The sequence below is a fragment of the Lepidochelys kempii genome, chromosome 7, assembly GCF_965140265.1.
Source record: "Lepidochelys kempii isolate rLepKem1 chromosome 7, rLepKem1.hap2, whole genome shotgun sequence".
Lineage (NCBI taxonomy): Eukaryota > Metazoa > Chordata > Testudines > Cheloniidae > Lepidochelys > Lepidochelys kempii.
Genome location: NC_133262.1, coordinates 122,398,484 through 122,421,973, shown reverse-complemented (window position 1 = coordinate 122,421,973; position 23,490 = coordinate 122,398,484). Strand labels below are relative to the sequence as shown.

At 53.1% G+C, this 23,490-nt stretch overlaps 1 protein-coding gene across 2 annotated transcripts in view; it reads left to right on the top strand.

Moving 5' to 3' along the window:
* TRIM8 (tripartite motif containing 8) overlaps window positions 1–22,907 on the top strand; it is a 53,064-nt gene extending 30,157 nt beyond the window's left edge. For both annotated transcript variants that reach the window (XM_073354502.1, XM_073354500.1), the window contains 5 exons: window positions 13,813–13,908; window positions 15,654–15,887; window positions 17,307–17,338; window positions 18,963–19,078; window positions 21,665–22,907. In XM_073354502.1, the coding sequence (XP_073210603.1) occupies window positions 13,813–13,908; window positions 15,654–15,887; window positions 17,307–17,338; window positions 18,963–19,078; window positions 21,665–22,272 (1,086 nt within the window). In that variant the 3' untranslated portion in view covers window positions 22,273–22,907. The remainder of the gene's footprint in view (window positions 1–13,812; window positions 13,909–15,653; window positions 15,888–17,306; window positions 17,339–18,962; window positions 19,079–21,664) is intronic.
* The last annotated feature ends 583 nt before the right edge of the window (window positions 22,908–23,490 follow it).

Here is a 23,490-nt window from a genome sequence, read left to right as displayed (position 1 = left end):
GGAGTTCATTAGAAAGTCTTACGAGCTCTCCAGCATGTCGGGAGCTGTGACCAATGACTATCCCCGTCGCTATCCACTGTGCTGGGGAGCAGAGTGTGATTAACTGGGTGCGGCAGGGCCTTTTGCTTTAGTGTTGTGTGTGCGTGGGGGGGGGGGGGGGGGGAGCGTGGAAACAGCAGGGAGCAATGACTGGAAACGGGGCTGGCAGTGGCAAACCCCGGAGGAAACCCGGGCACGCGACTGCTATTTCATACCAAGCTGAGTTGGAGGCCAGTACAGGGCAAGTCCCCCTCGCCCCCAGTTCTGCAGGTGAACCTCAATCCAGACCTCATGGTGCCCTCTAATTTTTTTCCCCACCGAGCTTTCCCAAAACTAGCTAGCGGTAAGATGGATCTTGCGGGCATCCATGGCCCCCTCCTCTTCCCTCCCGGCCTGCAGGTGGTAATCTGATGGGATGGGGGAAAAGGGGACATACCATTAAGGACATGAGGTCACTGAGGCTGCAACACAAATTCAGATTCCTCTTCCCAGTGCTGTGCGGTATTTCAGCAGCAAGCGGTGACAGTAAACGGGCTCTCAGCCCTCTCCCACCCAATGTTCTCCCACTGGGCTCCTTCCATGTGTCCCAGCAGGGAGCATCAAAATTGCACTCTGTATCCAGGCCCCAGTGCGGACAGGTGCGAGTGAGGGCAGAGCTTGACCCCAAGTGTTGTCCAGGTAGCATCTCACGACATCTGTCACAGCCGTGGGGTATTCTGGGGCCAAGAGCTGACCTTGATCCATGTCCCGCTGTGGTTGTGAGTCCTGACTCCAAGGAAGGACTGGAAGCAGACCGAAATATACAAGCATATTGTTGCATCTTACTGGGGGGCGGGGAGAAGGAATGTGGCTGGACTCCTGGGTTCTCTTCCTCACTTGCTGTGTGAATTTTGAACAAGTCACTTCCGCTCTCCATGCTTTAGTTTCCCACGGGTAGAAAGGGGCTCCAGCTTACAGGGGTGTCACGATGGTTGATTAAATGATTGTCCAGTGCTTTGAGATCCTCCGTTGAGGCCAGCTAAAGGTGGTTATTTGGAAAGGCGACAGGGAGGCATTTGGTCACGACTTCACCACTCAACATGCTGATTTTAAAGGCATTGGAGCTAACTGTGGAATTTCAGTGCCCAGATATCAATCTTTTTTTTTTTGTAATTGTGGCAGATCTGCAGGGCTCTGTGCAAACATAGAAGTCACTAAAAGCGCAACCATTTGGGGAGACAAGGTGGGTGAAGAAATATCTTTTATTGGACCAATTTCTGTTGGTGAGGGAGACAAGCTCTTGAACTTCCACAGAGCTCTTCTTCAGGGCTGGCGAACATACTAAGTGCCATAGCTAAATACCAGGTGGGACAGATTGTTTAGCGTAAGTAGTTAACACACATTTCAGACCTGAAGAAGAGCTCTGTGGAAGTTCAAAAGGTTGTCTCTCTCACCAACAGAAGATGGTCCAGTAAAAAAAGATTTCCTCCCCCACGTTGTCTCTGTAATATCCTGGGACCAACACCGCTATGCCAACACGGCATAACCATTTGGGGAATCATGTTCAAATTCCACTTAGAAATAGTTTTGTGATCACATAACGTATTCTGTTCAAGGACCTTAAACCAAATGGCTCCTCCGTGTGTCATGGGCCCTATACAGCTCAATGCCAGGGGAGATGTTCCTTTAGTTCAAGTGGGCAAGGCCTGTCGTTTTAGAGCAGGGGGATCTGAGTTCTGTCCCTGCGGGGAGTGTGAAGTTCCGTGTGGTCCAGCTGTATTCAGCCCAGTGACCTCCCGGAAGTGTTTCCTGGATTTGTTACAAGGCTGACCAGGAAACAGGGAGGTGCCTTTGTCAAATCATTAAACTTGCAAGCACCAAAAGCCGAAATGCAACTGAATAGACTGCAAGGCCAGAAGGTAACCACTGTGATTGTGGAGTCTGAATTCCTGCATATCACAGGCTACAAGGCTTCCATAAAATTACACCTGACTTCCTTATAAAAGGCTCGTCCTGACAGGAAGAACAGATCGGTGCAAGCAGTGTGGTTTTGATGCATCCGTAATGGTTTGCAAAACAAGATGGGTCTCTTTGAAATCCAACTGCAAGAGTGATCTTGAGGTGTAGCTGAGCGGGGGTGGGTCAGTTCTTAAGACCCATTTTTGCATTGTCTCCTTCCTAGGGGGACATTCAGCCCTTGCGGGTGTTGCGGGCCCCCCTCTCCTGATAGCGTTGGTGGAACTTGGCCTGAGATTTGGATCCACCCGAAAGTAGCGTGAGACTGGCCAGACCTGAAAATAGATGATCTATGTGTTTAGCTAGCTGGGGAGGAGGAGAGGCGTTCAGCTCGCCCAAGACCTCCTCTGTTGACTGCTGGTTACTGTAAATTTGTGTAAGATGAAACCCAGAAAACATTTCCTTCCTGTCTATGTAAATGGATCGGCCTACAGTCAGTCTCCTGGGGGTTGGAGAGATAATTAAAGGGCCAGGGCGCCTCTGTTTGCATCAGTCGTAGGCACTCATCCGGAGCTTAGAGTGTTTCACCCCTTCAGAGGCTGGGGTTGTTTCAGATGGGGACAGGTGGGGTCCCAAGGTTTGCCCAAGGAGTTAGCTCTGAGGCTTCCTGGCTCTGAGGCTGTGAAGTTCTGCATGCTGATTTCTCAGCGGTTTGAGCATTGGCCTGCTAAACCCAGGGTTGTGAGTTCAATCCTGGAGGGGGCCATTTAGGGATCTGGGGCAAAAACTGGGGATTGGCCCTGCTTTGAGCAGGGGGTTGGACTAGATGACCTCCTGAGGTCCCTTCCAACCCTGATATTCTATGACTCTATGACTCCTTCTCTCCATTAGGCTGTTTGTACAGAGACATCACCTCGGGCTGCGAGCGCATCGCATCTGATGAACTAAGTGGGGCTGGGCTTGCATAGGGTTTGAATGAGAGGCATGAAGGGGTTTCGGGGTCACTGATCCCCCACAGTACTGGAGCAATGCCCCAGCATAGGACTAAGGGCTTCTCTGCTGCAGGAGGTCCTGTCTTCTGTATTGGGGACCCTAAACACGCTTTGTCATTTAAAGTTTCTGCAGTAGGTGGGGTGTTCACCCCAGTGTCCTGGCCAAATTCCAAGCCTGGTGTTTACTTCCGGCCCCCCTAAAATTCCTTCTGTGGTTTCAAATGGGTATAGTGTTCGTCATGTCCTGTCATAAATTGCACTCGTGCTGCAGCATGCTGTTAAACAGCCATTGTGCTCCACCCCAGAGATGGCTGCATTTTAGTGGTGGCTGAGTGATCTCCATATAAAGTCTATTGCTTGTTTACAGGCTGGGGCACTGTAGTCCTCCACTGGATGGGAAGGGGTCACCATAGTTATGAATGCGTTTCTCTTAGGAAATTCACTTTTTTTGTGGTGAGGGCTGAAAAGCAGCAACCACAGAGGAAAGGAGGACTTGTGGCACCTTAGAGACTAACCAATTTATTTGAGCATGAGCTTTCGTGAGCTACAGCTGGTGTTGGGTGCAGCCTGAGCGGGGCGTGTGTGTGTGCTGTGTGTGTCTAGTTCATTGTGTTCTAAAATTCAGTGCTGGTGACTTAACCCCACTGCTATGCTGGGACACTGGGGCAGCCGGTATCCGCTTTCCCGCAGGGCCGCTGTGCCGGACTCAGGTCTCAGCGTGGGGCCCAGATACTGTTTTACCTCTGGCCGATTTAAGGTATCTGGAGCCGTTGCTCTGATTGTGACCTCTTTGCTCTTGCTGCATCTTCCTCCTTCTGCCCCCCGCCCCCACCTCCCTCTGGCCCTGTGGTGTTCCCTCAGCTCTGTCTTTCCGGTTGTTGCAAACAATGACCTTATTCACTTGGGCGCTCAGCACTGTAATTTGGCTGCAAGAGGAGAGCCAGAGCAAGAAGAGAGCGAGATCAAAGCCCTACAACACTTGCCCTCTGTAGAGTGAGACAACTGGACTAGCTAGCCCGTGGTGTTTAAAGGGACAGTGTCAGGTGGCATAGAGTTTAATTTATTTATTTATTTTAACGGTTTCGGGTATTTAAAACAAATACTGTAATAAACTCTGATCAGAATATAAATTTTATTCGTGGTTCAGTGAAAGTGTGTCATTTATTGTTTGCCTTATGGTCGCCTCTAGAGACCCCAGTCTGCGATTGAGGCCTCCAGGGTGCTAGGCACTGTACACATCTAACAAAAGAATGGTCCTCGTAAGTTACAAGAGGAGAGACAAATAACCAACAGACAGGGTGAGGCACAAGAGGACAGCAAAATAGTTCTGATCAGTGTGGCAAGCAGCGATCACAGCACGCGAACTGTGCTAGCCAAAGCTTTCACGTGTGTGTGTGGGGGGGGGGATTTCAAATTACCTTGTGGCACTTGCAGCCCAGACTTCTGCCACAGCATGAGCACTAGCGAGCAAAACTCACTCGAGCCAAAAAGAAACGGGGGCTCCTCTGATTGTGTACTGCCCCAAGCTCAATGAAGGAGCAAAAATGTCAACGAAGGGCAGAACCAGTGTGAAGCGAAATGTAGAAGTTTAAAATGCTGCTTTAGTGATCGTTGGGGTTTGTTAGTAAGGACTTAACCAAGCCTTCCTTGGAAATGGACAGGACCCCCTTCTCACTGATGGTCACCGGTTCGTGTCTGATGCGATGCAGAGATCCCAGCAAGAGGTGCTATGGAAGAACCTCAGCTAGACAAAGCTTTTTGGTTCTTGCCACCAGATGACCTGTTGGGGGAGGGTGCTTCACTGGGGTGGATCGTGTGGCAGATTAACTTGCAAGTTTAATTTAGTCTGGGTAGCTGCAAAAGCACGAAAGGGCCCCCTGATAGGAGGCTGATCCCCTTTGTTTTAAAGGGGAAGGGCGTGCTCGGGAATTCTCACTTCTGTGATCTGGAGAGCAGGAAAAAGCAGCTTTCCAAGGACGGCCTGGGGTGTGACCCACTCCAGTAGAACTCCATAGGAGCTTGGCCATTGACTTCCGTGAGAGTGGGATTTGAGCACGTAGTTTTCAGCTTCTGCCGGGGTACAGCTCAGACATCGAACTCTCCCAGGCTGGGCTGTCACCTTGGGTTAGCGATGGCAGCTTCCAGGCAGGGCTGGGGGGTGCTACTGGGGGTATCGATCGTTATCTGACCAGGGTTCAGCACTGTTCAACACTTGAAAGTAGGACAGTCGCAGGATTGCTATTGAATGGATTTGGCAGAAACACTGTGTACGAGCTGCTTGCTGCAGAGAGGATAGTCTAGTGGTTAGGGTATTCACCTAGAACATGGAAGACCCTGGTTCATTTACTATGGGATGAGTCATTTGAGTGTCTCTGGCCCTCAGTTTCCATCTATCAAATGCAGATAACAGCCCTGCCTTGCTCTCTTTACCTAGTACACCTTGTTTGTTTGTTTGTTTGTTTTGTTTCCTTCTCTCTGGAAGCTTAAAATATATATATAATTTCTATGAAGTTTTAGTCCCTAGTACCAAAATCACCTCCCCCCAGGTCTCTGTGCATGTATTGTGCCCAGCACCATGGGGCCCTGATCCATGATTAGATGCTAATACAAGCAATGTAATACGATTACAATACAATGTAATAGAATAGTGTATCTATGGGGGTGGGGGTGGGGGTGTGCGTAATGACAGCTGGAATTTTTATAGGCAAATCCTATTGCTGTTCAGTGAGATTTGCGATTCCAGCTCCTGTGCGCCCACTGTGCTCTAGACGTGTAGAGATGAGAGAAAGAGACAGCCTAGCCGAAATTTTCAAAACAGATTAGTGCTTTAAGGTCCCTCTGTTTTTGGGGGGCCCAATTTGAGACATCACAGGGTACATCTATGCTGCAAAAAGCCCGTGAAAGCGAGTCTCAGCCTGGTCACTGACTGGGGCTTGGGAGGCTCATGCCATGGAACTAAAGTAGCCGTGTAGACGTTTGGGCTCAGGCTGGAGCCTGGGCTCAGGCTGGAGCCTGGGCTCAGGCTGGAGCCTGGGCTCAGGCTGGAGACCGGGCTCTGAAACCTGGCAAGGGGTGGGTGCGTCTCAAGGCCCGGGCCCCAGCCTGAGCAGGAATCTCAACAGGGCTACGTTTAGCCCCGTGATGTGAGCCCCCGTCCGTTGGCCCAGGTGCTGAGCATCACTACTGTGGGGTGTTTTTTGTCACAGTGTAGACGTGCCCTGAAAGGGGCCTGGTTTTCAGGAAATGCCGAGCCTCCTCCACGCTTGCACCCTGCAATTAGAGTTAGCCGTTTTCTCAGCGAGTGCAGCCTCTCTTTCCTGCTCACCAATTCCCCGCTCCCAGGCCTCGATTCTTACCAGTGTATCCGTTGGTCTGAACGACCCGGCGATCGGTTTCTGTCAGTGGAGCTCCACCTGGGAGCTGCTGGTGGTGACTTAGCGCTTAGGATCCTTGTGCTGCCAGGTCGATTATCGGTTTGAATGTGCATTTGCGATTCTCTCTCTTCCCGCGAACAAAATTTCACTCCTGTTTATGATCGCAGGGGACCTCAACACCACTAACCCGAGTAAACATTCCCAGGTGTTCACCCAGCCCGGACCAACATAGATCCTCTGATAATTAACCTGGATTTTCTTTCCTCCGGTTACCTTTAATAACAGCTTGGTGTTTGTGGCCTTCCTATACTTGCAGAGTATGATCCCATCCTTCCCTTGTCACGGTGGGATCAAAGCTAGCTATATAGCTACTTTGGGGGCGGGGGAATGATCTGTTACGCTAACAGAACAGGCAGGTGGGGAGTGCTGCGCTGCTGGGAGTTGTAGTACGTCCACTCAGCCCAGGCTCCGATTAATTTGGGATCCCCACTGGCAGGCTACTCTGAGGACGTAAAACAGTATTTCCCTCCATTCAGAAATCCATTGTGCTCTGATGCTGGAACTGCTTCCGCTTTCCGCCTGTGAGCCAATGTATTGCCGGCTGCTAAGGAACCAGTTACTGCTGTGGTAACTATGCATGGAGCGAACAATAGATTCAACACAGTGGGGGCCAGCCCTGCAAGGTGGTGAGCACCCTTCTTCCTATGTGCTCAGCACCCAGCTCCTCCAGCACCGTGCAGGACTCAACCCTTGCCACATTGGACTATAAAAGAGACTGCGTTAAGTGTTGGGGCAGCATCTCCTTACGTGTGGGGATTTCTGTGGCTAGTAATGTTATTTATTAATAAGACACTGTCAAAATTTGCATATAAAATAAGAATCCTTCCCTGTATTACTGACAGCACCGTGAATTACTAAGCCTCAAAGAGCCTAAACAAACAGATCTACTTTTCACCACTGATGTGGTTGATTCTCTTTTTGCGTTTCACTTGGCTGGAGCAGTGAAACTGGACCAGTCAGTTTCTCTCAGTGTTTCTGGTCAGTTTCACTTTTGGTTTTCATAGGCCACTAGAAAAGGAGGACTTGTGGCACCTTAGAGACTAACCAATTTATTAGAGCATCTGAAGAAGTGAGCTGTAGCTCACGAAAGCTTATGCTCTAATAAATTGGTTAGTCTCTAAGGTGCCACAAGTCCTCCTTTTCTTTTTGCGAATACAGACTAACACGGCTGTTACTCTGAAACCTGTCATAGGCCACTAGGTTCATGTCCCTGTACTTAAGTTCACAACACCACAGGGGAAGGCTTAAATTTAAAACACAACAAAACAAAATACCCACCTCTTTACGCTGAAATAAAAAGGAAATTATTAATCTTCATTTTATCTTTTGTACATTTTGTTCCTCAAAATTCACGTTGTGGAGCAGTGTAAACTGTGAGGAGTTTATTGCTTTTTATGGATGAGGGGTGTTCTTTTTGTTTTTGTTTTTTAAATGGAATAAATTGATCAGCTGCCATCCCAGCAAATGGCTGCACTGTCCCATTTCTCAGAGAAAGGGCGTAAGGTTTCTTAGACGCTGGGAAATGCAAACAGATAGCCAGACATCAAACAGATGCAAAGGGGCTCAGGTTATCCCAACAGGAAAGTCCTGCATGAACTGAGACTTTGCTGCAAATCTTGTGGGGGGGGGATCACCCATTAAGTGGTGATCCCTGCTGAGCTGGGAGGAGGGGGTAGTTCCCAAATTCAGAAATACCTGTTTGGCAGGAAGTCAGGGGGAGAGGGAAGGGATATATTTTCCTTTTCAAAATACCTGAAGAGCTCAGTCCATATTACAGAGAGAGGAAATTGCTCTCATCAATACAGCAAGGGGTGGTTTCTGCCTATATTTTTTATTATTGGAACTTGTTGCTGTGGGTGCAACTGTATCGTGAGCTGTATCAAACCGTCATAAATGTTAGGTTCTTTTATTGGTCTTCTGAGTCTTTAGATTGTATTCATGGCACATTTTCCAACTTTTCTCTGCACCAGTGAGGCCTGGGAACTTCCAGCAAGCAAGCAGTGATTCTCATGTAATCACAGGATTCCAAGAGCTGGGGCTTGAGATGAAACACCACGTATTGTGGGGCTTGTAATGGAATCACAAGAGTTGGCAGCATTGCGCGGAAGGGTTGAAAGGATGTACAGATAGATAGGGGTTAAATAGTTAAAAGAGCTGCCACATGGACAGGACAGGCCCTAAGTGCTTAGGGTGTTGATCTTGCCTTTCCAGAGGCTTGGGCCGAGGATCGAACCCAGATCTTTTGCATTGCTGTGCAGCGCTAACAGCTGTGAGCCGGTAGACCTGCTTCGGGCCCCATTCTCACGTTGGGATGTAGAGTCCCATTGAGGTCAGTGGGAACTTTTCCCGTGGGCTCCGGGGGGCCTGCTGCAGGATGTGTGTGGGGGGCTTCTGGTGGAGCTGGAGTGTGGGAGAAGAGCCAGGGCTCAGGAGTGGGGAATGCGAAGGGGATTCTGCATCGAGGCAGCTGAGCGGGGACAGCCCCGGTAGCTTCATGGGTCAGTAGCCTGCAGCATGAAAAACCCAACCTGTACTGCACGAGGTCTGGGTGGACCTTCCTGGAATGGATTGCTGACGGCGCTGCACGCCTCCTACATTTAAACTCCCCAGCGGTCAGATGACTGAACTCTGGTTTAACTACTCCTTGCTAGGAACGTCGATGTATTGATATCAGTGGCAAAGCTCCCATTGAGTTCCATGGAACCAGGATTTCACCCACTACATTCATATTTAAAAAAAAAAAAAAAAAAAATCCTATTATCCTCTCACAGTCGATGACCACGGCGCGTTGACCAGTCACCACAGAGCTCGACAGGGTTCTGGACTCTCAGGAGTCGTCCGTGTTCGGGGCTCTGGTTGTGGAGAGATGTCCCCCTCAACAACATCCTCCTCCTGCTCTGTGGCTGGAGGCCGGGAGTCACGTCTGCGTTCTGTGCAGCATGTCTTGTTACAGAATGCCCGTTACTTGGGCCACTGTAGGAGAATTGAATGGGGCCATCCACTTCCTTCCTTGCTCCGGCAGGCTGTCGTGGTGGCCTCGCGAAAGGCTCTGATCAGGCTGCTGCGCCGTTGTCCGGCCCTGGGAATGGCCCGGGTTTCGCGGTGTGCAGCTTGAGGCTGGGGATCGGGATGGGCGTGCAAGCCGGAGCTGCGCCGGAGGCTGTCCTGGGGGTTTCTTAGCGTCCCAGAGGAGCTTGCGTCGCCTCTGTTTCCATGGCTGCCTTTCTGCTGCAGAGGCTGTAATGGCTTTTTGTAGAGGGTTCATGAAGCGCTTGGCTTTCTGGGAGGCCCCTGAGAAGGGATTTTTCCCCTGAGGGGAAGCTGGGGACATGGCAAAGTTTGTCAACTCCTGGCCTGGACAGTGGTGATTCGTGGTTAGATCTGACTTCCCAAGGGTATCCCAAAGGCAAAGAAATCGTTGTCAAGCAGTGAGGTAACCTCGTGAGCAGATGCAGAGGGGAGGGCCCGCTCTCGGGCTGGTTCCCTGCATGTTGATTGAGGAGAACCAGGAGCCAGTCATCCGGGAAGAAGTGACCCACGAAAATCAGCAGGGTCCTTTGGACAGATCTTGCATTTGATAAAGGTAGTTGGCTTATGTCTGCGGCAAACATTGCTTGGCATGGGACTGGGGAAATCAGCTGGTCAATGCCCGTCGTCCGCTGTGTGTGAGATATGCCGATAACCCATCCGCCGGGCTTCACTGCCCCCCTCATCACTTCCCTCTACTGGGTGGGACCCAGCTCCACCACTGACACGTGTGACCGGAGGCAGGTCACGTCCCCTCCCTGTACCTCTGCTTCCCTTCCCACTTGGCCTTGTCTGTTGAGATGGTGAGTTCTTCGGGGCCGGGGGGCTCTCTGCATTTGTACAGCGCCTAACGCAGCAGGGCCCTGATCTCCCTGGTGGCTAGTCAATGCTACTGCAATATAAATATTAATAATGCTGTAAGTGTGTGTGTGTGTATGTACACACCCACAACCCGCAACACCAGTTTCTTACAACCACCTAAAGACATACACACCAGGGGCACCAGAACGGGGGGGACCAGGGAGCCATGGCCTCCCCACTTTTTAAAATTGGAAGGGCATAGCTATAAGAGCAAGCGCTGGGGGAGGGGGTGGGGAGGAACAAGCGAGGGGGTCTTGTGGGAAGGGGTGGCTGGGAAAGAAGGGGCGGGGTGGGGCCTTGAGGGGAATGGGGAGCGGGGGCTCAGGGAGAAGGCGTGGGGAAGTGGGGGCAGGGGCACCTGTGGCACCCCCCCCACACACACACACACTTTTTAGGGTGCTTCTGCTGTTCCTGACACACACACACACACCCCCTTCCTGTTCATTGCACATCTAGTCAGGCTCACTAGTGCTGCAAGTCAGTTTCCCCCTCAGGTCCTCATGCCCCGCCCCGCCCCACCCCACCCAGGAGAGCAGAGTGGGGGCTGCATACGGACCTGCTGGGGGCTACTGGTTTGATCCAGAGCCTAGATTCAGGGCCAATTTGACCCGTCAGTGTCTCATTAAGGGACCGAGGCTGGAGGCGAAGAAACCCAAGAAGGGGCCCACTCCTCTACTAGTGCTTGACTTATCCAAGTGTTAACGAGGCTGCAGGTGCCCCAGACCTTCAGAAAAACACCGAATCGAGGAGGCTCCAAATTCTTGCTTACAAAATAAGTTGAAGGCTTCAGCCTCTCCCTGCAATGCAACTAATCGTGGCAGCTCCGTCCTCCGCCTCTCTCCCGCCCTCCCTCCCCCTGCTTAGACCAGGAATTAATTACTTGATTATAAATCCCCGAGTGCTGGTTTATATTAGCAATAATCCCCTCAAAATTGGTCTTAGCTGCCATTTCCCTCCGTGTCCCCGTTGCTGTACCGTGTTTTCTCTTCCAACCGGTCAGTTTCCCAGCTGCCCCTCCCTTCTTCCTCGGTCAGGTTAGGAGTGCAGTGGCTTTTCCTGAAGGGATTAACGCAGGAAGAATTAAGGGCAAATGTCTGAGAATTCTTCTGCGTGTGTGTTACGGGCTGGGCGCCCCTGACGTAGCGCCTGGAGTTGCCCGGCGCTGATCCTGTACCAGTGGCTCATTGCTCGCCTTCTGGCCGGAATGCCGGGCCTCCGAGCCAAGCTGTTTAGCAGATGACTCATATGGTTGTAGCCATTTTTGGATTTCTGATTTATTCTGTCTTTTAGGGCGTGTGCGTGTGTGTCTCTTCCATCTGGCTGAGGCTGGAAAATACATGGTCCTCTTCCCAGAACAAGATTCCCCCGTTAGAAAATAGAAGCTGCTTGCGGGGCAGCTTTTAAAATGTTCTTTCCTCTCTCATCCCTAAATTCTCGAGGATGGGCCTTCTCTCCAAGGGCACTGCCGTCGGGGAGGAACCTGCCGGAGCTTCCTCTCTCGCCGGAGTAGCTGAAACCCAACACGAAAATGTACCAGCCCAGCCACGGATTCCACCTTGACAGCGATCAGCCTGGAAAACGTATCGTGATATTTCACTCCCCCAGCCAAAAAAACCTCCATAGGATTTCGCAAGCTTGGTTTAGCTGAATCTTTATTATCCAGAAAAAAACACGTGTATCAGAAATGAGGCCACCTTCTCCCATCTTTTGGGATGAAGGTCCCTCATCTGAAACGCTGTTTATCTGCTCTACCTTCCTATCACCCATCTTGTTGTGTCTTTCACTCTTTACAGCACAGAAACAATGTGAAGGAACCACAGGGGCACAGTTAGGTCCCAAATAACCATGTTTAGTAAATATACATGAACATGCGAGGCCAAGGGGCAGACACCCGGCTGTTCTGACTGGTTTCTGGCAGTGTCTACAGCATAGAACACAGTGAGCGCCTCTAGAGGGCTCACAAACTATTAAAAGGGATACTGCCTTGTTCCAACACACTGCACATTTCACTCTGATCAGCGAGGCTATACTATAAATATTTCCTTCTATCATCACCTCTAAAATAATCGGGGGATATAGGGATTTGGACTGGAGATCAAGAGATCTGGCACTTGTTCCCAACTCTTCCACTGACTTGCTTTGTTACCTTGGACATCTCTCTTTGCCTCGGTTCCTTGTGTATCAAATGAGAGTAACCCTTCTTTTACATGGCACTTTGGGATCCTCCCATGTAGGGAAAGGTCTCTAGAAGTGTAACTGAGTAGTAGTAAGATCAGCATATATGTAACACGCTGTACCGGGAGTCATGAGTGGGGATTGAACTTACAAACTCTGTACCTATGCATCGGCTTCTACCTCTAGAGCTAAAGGAGTAACTCAGTCAGCTGCTGATGGTAGTAGGCTCTTATCCTTAGCAGCCACGAGAGAGGGCTACAACATGCTCAGCCAGCCTGTAAAATTTATCGCCAGTATTACTATTCCCTGGATTCTTTACTTGGTTGCTTAGACAAAAACCCTATCCCTGGATAATGGGGAAGTGGGGCTACAAGGGACAGAAGGAGGAGAACGAATGAGGAGCAGACGAGATGCACTTTTTTCTTCATTTATCTTGTATAGGCTGTTACTCTTGGTAGCCGCTTCCGATTGTGTCAACTCTTCTTCGCAGCCAGACCTGGTGGTCCTATAAGAAGTGGCTGTGGGAAAGGGGTCTTGTATGGGAAACCCTGGGAATACAGCACAGCTCTGTTTCTCCAAAGGCCTGGAAGGGACAGTGGATAAATATCTTTGCATATTCAGTGGAGGCAGCTGTGAGTGCAGTCAGCAGCGCCTCCCTCAGTTTATAGAGGGGTGCTGTTTTCTCCAGGCCAGCCAGAGCCCCAGATCTGCTCCTGGGGGGTGCCAGAGCGTCTGTCCCGCCAAACTCAGTCAGTATCGGCTTGTTGGGTAATTGTGATGGTCATTATCCCTGTGACAGGGCTGTGCAATGTCGCTTGTAGCAGGGAGCCAAAACGCAGGGTCTGAAACAGAAACAGGTCAGACCCCACAGTGGCCAGGCCCTCTGGGTGGAGAGGGAACGCTGACCTTTCAAACCCGACCCTCTGGACGGCTGTTCCAAGGTGGTTTCCAGGCACAAACAGGCTTTCAGTCTAGAGGAGTTTTCTTATCGGCTCACGAAAGCCACCAAGAAAGAACCAATATAAAGTCTCCCATGAGGGAGGAGGCGGGGATGTCTCTCTCGCTCTGCAAGACCCTCCCATGGTCGTTGCTACCCCCAAAAAGCCAGCTAGGCAGAGACTGGCACTACAGGGACGGACGCTGCCTGCTAGCTGGGGAGGGTTGCTTAGGATGGGACCTTGTAGATCAGAATTTCATACCCCTGAACGGTTGACCCGGTAGCCAGCACGCTACCTCCGCTGCCCCGTTGATGTTCTGTACCGCTGATCCCGTTTGCGTCTGTCTTCCCTCACGTGCCCCTGCGGCTTGCCCCGGTGACTGACGGCCGCTTGCCGTCTGTTCTGTTGCAGAAGATGCTGATGAAGCAGCAGGACCGCCTGGAGGAGAGGGAGCAGGACATCGAGGAGCAGCTCTACAAGCTGGAGTCGGACAAGCGGCTGGTCGAGGTAGCTGGTGCTTTTCCCTCCCTCGTGGCCGCACCCTTCGACCAAGGCAGGGTCTCTTGCGGCAGCAGGGCACGAGCCAGTCCTCCCGCACCAGGGGCTGCCCAGGCATCGCCCGCCGTCCTCGAGGAGGCTGTGGCTCCGCGGTGCCGGGCTTAGGGAGGACAGAGGTCCAGCCGGCGTGGAGTTAACTCTCTGCTCGGGGCCAGGGCAGTCAGCCCAGAGCTGCCATTGCTGTGAGGATCCAGAAGCGGCCCGATGCTGGTGGGAGGTCTCCCGGAGCTGCTGGCCATCCGGGTTCATTAGGATTCATAGGGAGGGAAGGGGAGTCAGTGCCCAGAATGGACCCCCAAGTGAAGCCGGGGCAAAGCGAAGATGTGGGGAAAAGGGGCTGATGTGGGGCTACCCTCTCAGGGGAGGAGGGGCGCCCTGCTCAGGCGCGGGGGGCTGGGTTTGTCTCTCTCTGCCTCATTACCCAGGTGCTAGCTAAGCAGCCCTGGTTGGGGAAGTGGGGGAAAGTCTCTTGGTACAAGAGCTTTTCATTGCTGGTCTATGCAGCCCCTCTGCCTGCCCCCAGCTCCCTCAGGATACAGGGGGTTTCACTGCTCTCCCCCAGGGCCATGGAAGAGGAAGGAGTGTGGGCGGGTGTTGGGTGGGTGGGGGAGGGAACCGTCTTAATGCACTCCAAGCCAAGTGGGATGCCAGCGTCTCCTTGGAGCAGGGCATGGGACCCAGAGGTGCGAGACCCTTATATAGGGACGTCAGAGGGGAGTGCTGAAATCCACAGGAAAGGGGAGACTTCGGAGATCGAGGTTAATATTTTACGTAGGGGAAAATCTGCTGGGTCCATCCCCCTCCTCTTTATGGCCCCACCACAAGGCAGGTCACCCCCGAGGGGACCCAGGCAGAGCAGGGGGCGCGTAGAGCCTTTCAGCTCTAGCTCACCGGCTCCGGTGAAACTGACAGGGGGGTCTCAAGCCAGTGAGCGCGGCGGGATCTGGCCCCTACGTGGGCAGGCTCGGCTGAGGAACTAAGGGCTGAACGGGCCCTGGAGAAAGCTCCCCTCGCTGGTGGAGTTGGTTGCTCTGGGGCGGAGTTGAGCCCCCATAGATCCCAGGTGATCTGCTTGGATCTGGAGGGAATTCGCTATCCCAGCAGAGGCCTTGAGCCTCCACAGCCGCCCTGGGACCTCTGCAATTCCCAGGCTACTCGGCTGCACTGCCAGCGACGGTCCAGCTGGCAGGTGGCCCTGGAACTGCTCCGCCACCCATCACGGGCCTTCCCAGGCATGGCAGAGGCCTTGCACGGAGGCCTGCGGCTGCAGGTTGCGTTGGCTTCTGGATGGAGGGGAAGGCTGTTCTCTGGGTTGTTAGAAGCTAGACCTGGGTGGGTGACACTAATTAATTAATCCATTGTGATCACTCAGCTCACCCTGCCAACCCCCCGAGCCAGAAATGGAACCCAGGCGTCCTGACCCACAGGGCCAAGCTGTTCCCTCCTGTAAATACCTCCACAGCCCTAAATATCTTGGTCCATGGGCTGAGGCAAAGCCGAAGGGCTGGCCCGCCAGGAGGCAGGCCGGGGGAGGGGAGGGGCGGGGCAGGCCGGGGACGTCGGCAAAGCGCTAGCAGGCCCTGTCCCCGTTTCTCCCTCCGCGAGGGCGGCGGGCGGGGCTCTGCAGCGAGCGGGCGTGGCGGGGTCTGACCTTGGGCGCTCTCCTCCCCGCCGGCTCCCCCCCGCCCCCCCAGGAGAAGGTGAGCCAGCTGAAGGACGAGGTACGCCTGCAGTACGAGAAGATGCACCAGCTCCTGGACGAGGACCTGCGCAAGACCATGGAGATCCTGGAAAAGGCCCAGGCCAAGTTCTGCAATGAGAACGCGGCCCAGGTGCTGCACCTCAACGAGCGCATGCAGGAGGCCAAGAAGCTGCTCAGCTCCGTCCAGGTCATGTTCGACAAGACCGAGGACATCAACTTCATGAAGGTGCCAGAAGGGGCCCAGCTGGCCATGGGAAGGCAGAGGGGGAGCCCCTGGGATAACGGGGCTGGTGGCCGGATTCTAACAGTAGGGGAGGGATGGGGGACATCTTGGGACAGCAACTGCTTTGTCAGGGTCCCTGGCCTGACCATACACCCCCATCGTGACCCCAGAACAAAGAGACTCAGGTTTAGTGATGGGCTGGGAGCAGAGTAACCTCGTGATTCCCACACCCCTTCCCTGGGTCAGCTCTCCCCACGCCATCAATACCCCCATCTCCCAGCCTGGAAGAGTCGTGGAGCACCTTAGGGGAGGGGGCTCCTGAGCAGGGACAAGGCAGGATCTGCTCCTCCTAAGAGTCTAAATTTGGCCCCGGTCTCCTGATGGCCGGAGTAGCTTTTCCAGCCCACATGCCTGTTTGGCTGTAAGCCAGGACGCTCCTCGGTCCTTGCTGTGGATTAGCTGGTTTCTCCTGGGGTAGGCTGGCAGTGGTTGGCCCTGCCCCTGTCATGGCCCGTGGGGATAATCAGTCAGCCTGGGGAGGGAGAGGACAAAAGATGGGCCAGGAACAAAACCCAAGTCGCACAGCAGAGCTAGGGGTGGGGGTAGGCCCTGTGGATCATCGCTAAACAAAAAAGGGGGACCCTCAGGATCTCCCTCCCTCCTGAGCCTGGGTGGGTTTTAGGGCCTTCCACTTAAACCCTGATTGAGCTGGTGCACGAACTGGCTCGACCCCTCTGCCTCACCTCACTCCCCGGATGGATTCCGACTGATTAAGGGGCCCTTCCTGGCCTTGAAGCTGGGGTGGGGGAGCAGCTGGGCCAGTATCTCCCCTCTCCTCACCCTCCTCTGGTAGTAATCTCCTGCTCACAGGCCCCAGACAGCTCTGCTCCTCCTTTAAGGCGGATGATCAACGCCTGAGCTCCTCATGAGTCTGCAGCCTGTGCTGGCTTCCCTCGTAAGGAGGCTTTAAAGGAAGCCGGGAAAATCTCTGACCAAATCCAGCGGATGAGCAGGAATTTACACCCTGATAGAGGGGAGCGCTGGAGCCAGTGGGAAGGGCCAGGGCCCCAGATCCCTTCCCAGAGGTGAATCCGAAGGCTGCTGTTTTGGGGAGTGGCGGTGAAGCTAGCTGGGGGTGGGCACAACGGGGCAGTGCTGCGTTAGTCGTTCATCCCTGGTGATCCTCCTCCTGAAGTGTAACACCACTGCCAGGTGACTGTGTCCTGTCCCAGCTCCTGGCGGGTGACTTACCGCATCTCACGCCCCCTGCGGCAATTTGGCATCATCTCTGCTCAGGAGAGAGCCAGGCCTGGAGTGTGTGTGTGGGGGGGGGGGGGCTGCAGGTCCTGGGAGAGGTGCATCGGGACACAGCTGAGACGATACACAGCAGTCACTGACCAGGGTTTCTCCTTTCCCTTGTAGAATACCAAGTCCGTGAAAATCTTAATGGACAGGTAAGAAGCCAGTCTCCCCAGATGAAGGATGTGGATAAATTGGAGAGAGTCCAGCGAAGGGCAACAAAAATGATTAGGGGTCTGGAACACATGAGTTATGAGGAGAGGCTGAGGGAACTGGGATTGTTTAGTCTGCAGAAGAGAAGAATGAGGGGGGATTTGATAGCTGCTTTCAACTACCTGAAAGGGGGTTCCAAAGAGGATGGCTCTAGACTGTTCTCAATGGTAGCAGATGACAGAACGAGGAGTAATGGTCTCAAGTTGCAGTGGGGGAGGTTTAGGTTGGATATTAGGAAAAACTTTTTCACTAGGAGGGTGGTGAAACACTGGAATGCGTTGCCTAGGGAGGTGGTGGAATCTCCTTCCTTAGAAGTTTTTAAGGTCAGGCTTGACAAAGCCCTGGCTGGGATGATTTAATTGGGTATGGGTCCTGCTTTTGAGCAGGGGGTTGGACTAGATGACCTCCTGAGGTCCCTTCCAACCCTGATATTCTATGATTCCTGGCAACTCATGTTCTCAAGCAAGGGTGGGATTGGAGGCTCTGTCGGCTGTGTTGCAGGGCTACAGAGTGTGGCTTAGACACAGGGCTAGGCGTCGCCTGACCTTGGTTCTAGCCCCATCTCTGCCACACACTCACTGAGTGACGTTGGGCAAGTCACTTTCCGGCCTTGTGCCTCAGTTTCCCCCATCTGCAAAATGGAGCTAAGAATTTACCCCACAGGGGTTTGGGAGGTTTGAGTCATTGTCATGTGTAGAGCGCTCTGAGATCTTCTAGAGCTACTAGAAGGAGAAAGCGTGGTGGTGGTGGATGTATGATCCGGAGCCGTTATCTGGGGCGGGAGGAAGGTGGGGAGAAAAGTCACACGCTCTCCCAGAAAAGCGAGCCTTCATGAGAAGGGACTGAGTGCCACCACTGTTAGGTCAGTGGATCCATCCCTGGGCCTAGCTACCAGCACTGCTAGGACTTGCGGTCTCCACCCCTGCAGTGTGTGCCTCTTGGTCTCTCCAGCATGGTCCTCGCCTGCTTGCTGGCCGCAGAGACGCACGCAGGGCACCCCGAGGAAGAACATGCCCTTCCTAGGACCCGAACGGATGCATTTGCCTCCTGCCGAATGGGAGCTCCGAGGAGAGCCACAGACTGATTTGGGAGGAGAGATTAAAAGAGCTGGGAGTAGGGAGGCCGTGATCACAGGGCATAAGACCCCCAGAAGGGAGGGGCGCCATGTCGGTTGGTACCCTGGGATGTAACTGGGGATAACGGGCTGAACGGAAAGGAAACGCAGGCTGGATATCAGGAGCGGCTTCCTGCCTGTGTCGTGTCAGGCTACGGGGGCGTCTCCTAATGGAAATAGCGCTTGCGGGGGATGCGGGAGTCGCACCACGGGGGCCTTTTAAAACTAGGCTGGCCAAAGCCCCAGGAGAGGGACTGGCTGATGTAAAGGCCTTTCTGTCCCTGGCTGAAGCGGAGCTAATTACAGATGAGGCTGCCCGGCAGATGTTTGGCAGCTGTCAGCCACTGGGAAAGGCCTGGGGAGAGATGAGAGCCGGGCAGAGCGTGGGGGGTGAGGAGGGGAAGCTTGACGCTTTTAATGAGTCCTTTCGCTCTCCTTGCGGGTTGGTAAAGGACTCAGAACTGCACGGGCGGCAGCCTGCCACCTCCCAAGATCGGCCACCTCAACTCCAAGCTCTTCCTGAACGAGATCGCCAAGAAGGAGAAGCAGCTGAGGAAGCTGCTGGAAGGTGAGACATCCCTCTGATCCATGGGCCTTGTCGTGTGGCACCGAGATCCGGGGAAAGAGGCAGCCGGATCTCCCTCCCTCCCCCCCGTGTCATTGCTCTGAGGTCAGCAGGGTTAGCCCAGGGCTGGAGTCGATCCGCTCTTTGGAGCGTGGTGCTGGCAAACCATCGCTTGGCATCTCCAGGGTTACCGAAGGAAACAGGGCAGCTCCCCAGGCTAAAAATGTGCCAGGGATTGAATGCGCCCATGCTTGTGCGTTAATTGCATGAAGGTTTAAATCAGCCCAGAGCCCCTTTGTGACCTCTGACCTCTGTGTTGCTGCAGGAAAGCCACAGGAACTCCAGGGGCTCAGGATTGATGCCTGCGTGAGCATGGTCAGGGTCCGGCCCTTTGTGCGGGAAGGGGGTTTACATGCAGGAAACAGCCCTCTGTATTTTGTGTGTGTCTGCAAGGACGGCAGACCCATCAGGAAACATCCTCTGCCGCTCTGCTGCCCTTCCCTGGGTCTGCTGCAGCCACCAGGCGACGAGCGGAACTAGCTCCCAGCACAGGTTGTCCTGTGACTATGATCTGGATCACCGGGATGAGCGAGTTCTGGTTTTAGGGATCCCTGGGCCCTTTTCCCAGGACAGGTGATGGTGCCGGTGCTCTGGCCCGCTTGGATAACTGCATTGTGCCTCCCTACATGCCATTTCCATTGGTGATGGCGTTGTTTGTTGTGTATATACAGTGCCATGGGCGCATCTGGGGCTTCACCCGGCCCAAGGATCTTCCAGGCTAACGTAGAGTTAACCCAGCAAGGAGGACAATGAACAGGGTCTGGCGGGAGGGCATGTGGGAGAATGGAGGATCGGGCAGTGATGATGAAATGGTGTGCCCAGCTGCTGGCTGTACCAGTTTCCCCGGGTGCTCCCTGACGGCCGAGCAGATTTAGACATCAAAAAAGGCAGCACAACTCAGTGCCAGGTGCCCATGTGCAACTGCTGTGCATTTCAGGATTGCTTTCTGCAAACATTCGTGCCAGTAAAATGCAGTGTCTTTTGAAGGCTGCTCGGCAGCCAATACAAAAGGGGACTGGAGTGAATTCTTTTAAATAGATGCTGGTCTTTTTAATTACTATCCCAGCTCTCCCAAAATAGTGACAGAAAACGGCTATGCAGGCAGGGGACTTTCCCACCCTGTTCCAATCACAGAACACATACAGGATCTGGGCCAAATTTGCCTCTGTCTATCCCTGGTTCCCATCACCATGGTATCTGGGCACCTTCCTGCCATTTGCCTTTAGCATTAACTTAAATAACAACAAAAGAAACCTCAACTGGCTGTCCTGAAAAGTTTGTCCCTGCAGGACCCCTTTATCCCTGCCCAGAGTTCCCTATGTCTCTTTTCATACCCCTAGGTTGGAGCTGATAGGGGCCGCCTGGTCTGGCTGCCAGCGTGAGTCCGCAGACATAACTCTGCCTCTCTGTTAGCAAGAGGCCTGCAGGTCTGCGCGGGCTCCTAGAACTGGATGCCCTGTTACAAGGCAGAAATCTGAGTCCTATTCTTCTGTAAATGGCTCTGGAATCAGTGGTGTTACTCTGGATTTCTGCTATTGCACCCCTTTAGTTAAAGAGGAGGCAGAAGTCCTCTCTAATGGATGTAGATGGGATTCTGTATTGAGGCTGCTGGACACAGCATGGGAGCTGCAAACCCCATGGCTCCCTCTAGTTCCCAGGGTAATTAACAGCACGTGATGGCTAGTATCGCCCCCAGGCAGGATCTCCTGAACTCGTGGCCTGGGGCTGCACTACTAATGCAGAGCGTTCCTAGCCAGCAGCTGCTCGGCAAGGAGGGTGAGGTCATGTTTGGCTGGTGTACAGAGCCCTGCATTTCCAAGAGACCCAGCCGGGGTTCACCTTGTACGCTGGCTGACATCAATGCAGCTTCTGGGCTGGGAACAGGCTTTGGGAGGGCTGGAACTGGACCATGGCCCTGTAATTGCAGCTTTGATTGCGGCTCTGAAACCAGCTTCCAGCCCCTCCTTCCCGCCTCCTTCCATGTGGGCAGTCGCCTCGGTGCACGGGGCAAATTCCATCTCTTCAGATGGTTGCCGAGGGCGCGGGTTCCAGCTCCCTCCCTCGGGAGGAGTGTGGTGATTTGGGGGGCCGGTTCCAGGGGCCCGCCCTCTCTGGAACATGGCAGCGATGCCTCGGGCAGGGCTGGAGTCTCCAGGGAGAAGGGAATGCTGGGAGAGCGGGGTGGAACTGACGCCGACCTTTAGCTGTCCCCAGTGGGGTGCTCCGCCCCGAGACCCTGCCCCCACTCCGCCCCTTTCCCCACAGCTACAGCCCCTCCCCACCTCCTGCCACCCCCACTTGTCCCCCTCCTCCTCAGTGCCTCCCGCCTGCCACTGAACAGCTGATTGGCGGTGGGCGGGAGGTGCTGTGGGGGAGGGGGAGGAGCTGCTCGGCGGGTAGCTCCAGCCAGGGAGTTGGCGCCTATGGTCTTGTTGTTTCTCTGAGCCATTGTTCGTTTTCCCCTCCGGCTCCTGAATTCCAGCGGTGGCTTCTGATCGGGCCGTTTGTCTTTTCTCTCTCCCCATCCAGGTCCATTCAGCACCCCGGTCCCATTCCTACAGAGCATCCCCATGTACCCGTGCAGCGTCAGCAACTCCGGAGCGGAGAAACGCAAGCACTCCGCAGCCTTCCCCGAAGGCAGCTTTCTCGAGCCATCGTCTGGGACTGTGGCAAGCCAGTATATGAGCCAGGGGGCTTCCGCTGGCGAGGGCCAGTCCGCACAACCCATGGTGCCTTGTAGCTCCACGCAGCACATTGTTGGACTGCCCAGTGGCCCGCAGCCAGTCCACTCTGGTTCGGTCTTCAACCCGTCTCACTATCCCAATAGCACGTCCTCTCAGCAGTCTGTGCTATCCCAGTACGGCGGGCGCAAGATCCTGGTCTGTTCAGTGGATAACTGTTACTGTTCCTCGGTGTCCAATCACAGCGGGCACCAGCCGTACCCCAGGTCGGGTCACTTCCCCTGGACAGTCTCTTCGCAGGAGTACTCCCACCCGCTCCCCCCTGCTCCGGCTGTACCTCAGTCACTTCCCGGACTTGCCGTGAGGGAATGGATTGACGCATCCCAGCAGCACGGGCGCCAGGATTTCTATAGAGTCTACGGCCAACCTTCCACCAAACACTACGTCACCAGTTAACCATCAGACTCCCCACAGAGTGTTGTTAATTACACATTCGGAGATAAAAATCCAGTTTTCTTGCTTTTCTTTTTAAATCGCACCCAGTTTTCTTCCTTCCCACCTCTTCGGAATGTGGGAGGCTCTTTTCTCTCATCTCGCTTTTTTCTTTTTTAATATTGGTTTTTAATTTAATTTTTCAAAATTCCTCCCCTTCCTGGAAAAAGATGAGGAAGAAATGAATGAGGTTTTTCAATCAGACATCTGGTTTCGAATTTCACACGTACTTGCTACTTTCTGGTTTGGAAAACTTAGAGGGACGGTGGCTCCTTTTCTGTTTCAGTGTCTGTGGGTTCTTTTTGGTTTGGTTAATTTTTATTTTTTCCTTCCCTTTAAAAAAAAAAAATTATATCATTGATTCAGTAAGAAACGATACTTGTAGATTTTTTGGGTTTGTTTTTTTTTTAAAACAAGGCTTATCTTTTGTGTGCGTGTGTGTGTGTGTGTGTGGAAAGGCCACTTATCATGCATCCTGGCATTTTTTTTTTCCCCTTCTTTCGGAGATTTGTAAATACACAATGGCAGGAGATTTAATGCACAAACAAACAGACAAACAAAAAAAGGGAAAAGAAACTTTAAAAAAAAAAAAAAGAAAAGAATAAATTAAAAAAAAAATTCTGTTTTAGTTTCCGGGGGGGGGAAGCGTCGCCAAGTTGCACACGCCCCTTCCCGTGTATCGCTGATGCAACTTCCTGTAACAAGCACTTTGTATAAAAAAAAAAAAGTGGACTTCCTGCTATAAGGCACAGGTATTTATTCTGTAACCAATTTTAGAACACAAAAAAAATATTCAAATAAATGTGATCACTTAGTGCAAATGCCTCGCTCTGCTGCCCCTTCTGCCTCCCCCGCGCCCCCCCCCGGGAACAGGGGCCCGTTTCTGCTCCAAAAGAAGGCTGTGACCTCATTTTAGAAATCGGCTATTCTCCGGTTTGGTGGGTTTGTCTCTCTAATTCAGGTGTTGGAAACGATCCGATGAGCAGCGCCTGGGTTGGGGGAACACCACAAATGTTGGTCAAACGCTGCAGGCTTTGGGCCGCTCACGTGGAGGTAAATCTGGAGAAGCCCTTTTAAAATCAAGGGGCCCGATTCTGGTCTTGTGTCGGGCCTGATTCTGCAGCGCTCAGTGCCTTGGATCGTTGCGGTTGGCCTGCTTCTCCGTTGCCTTGCATGGTTTAC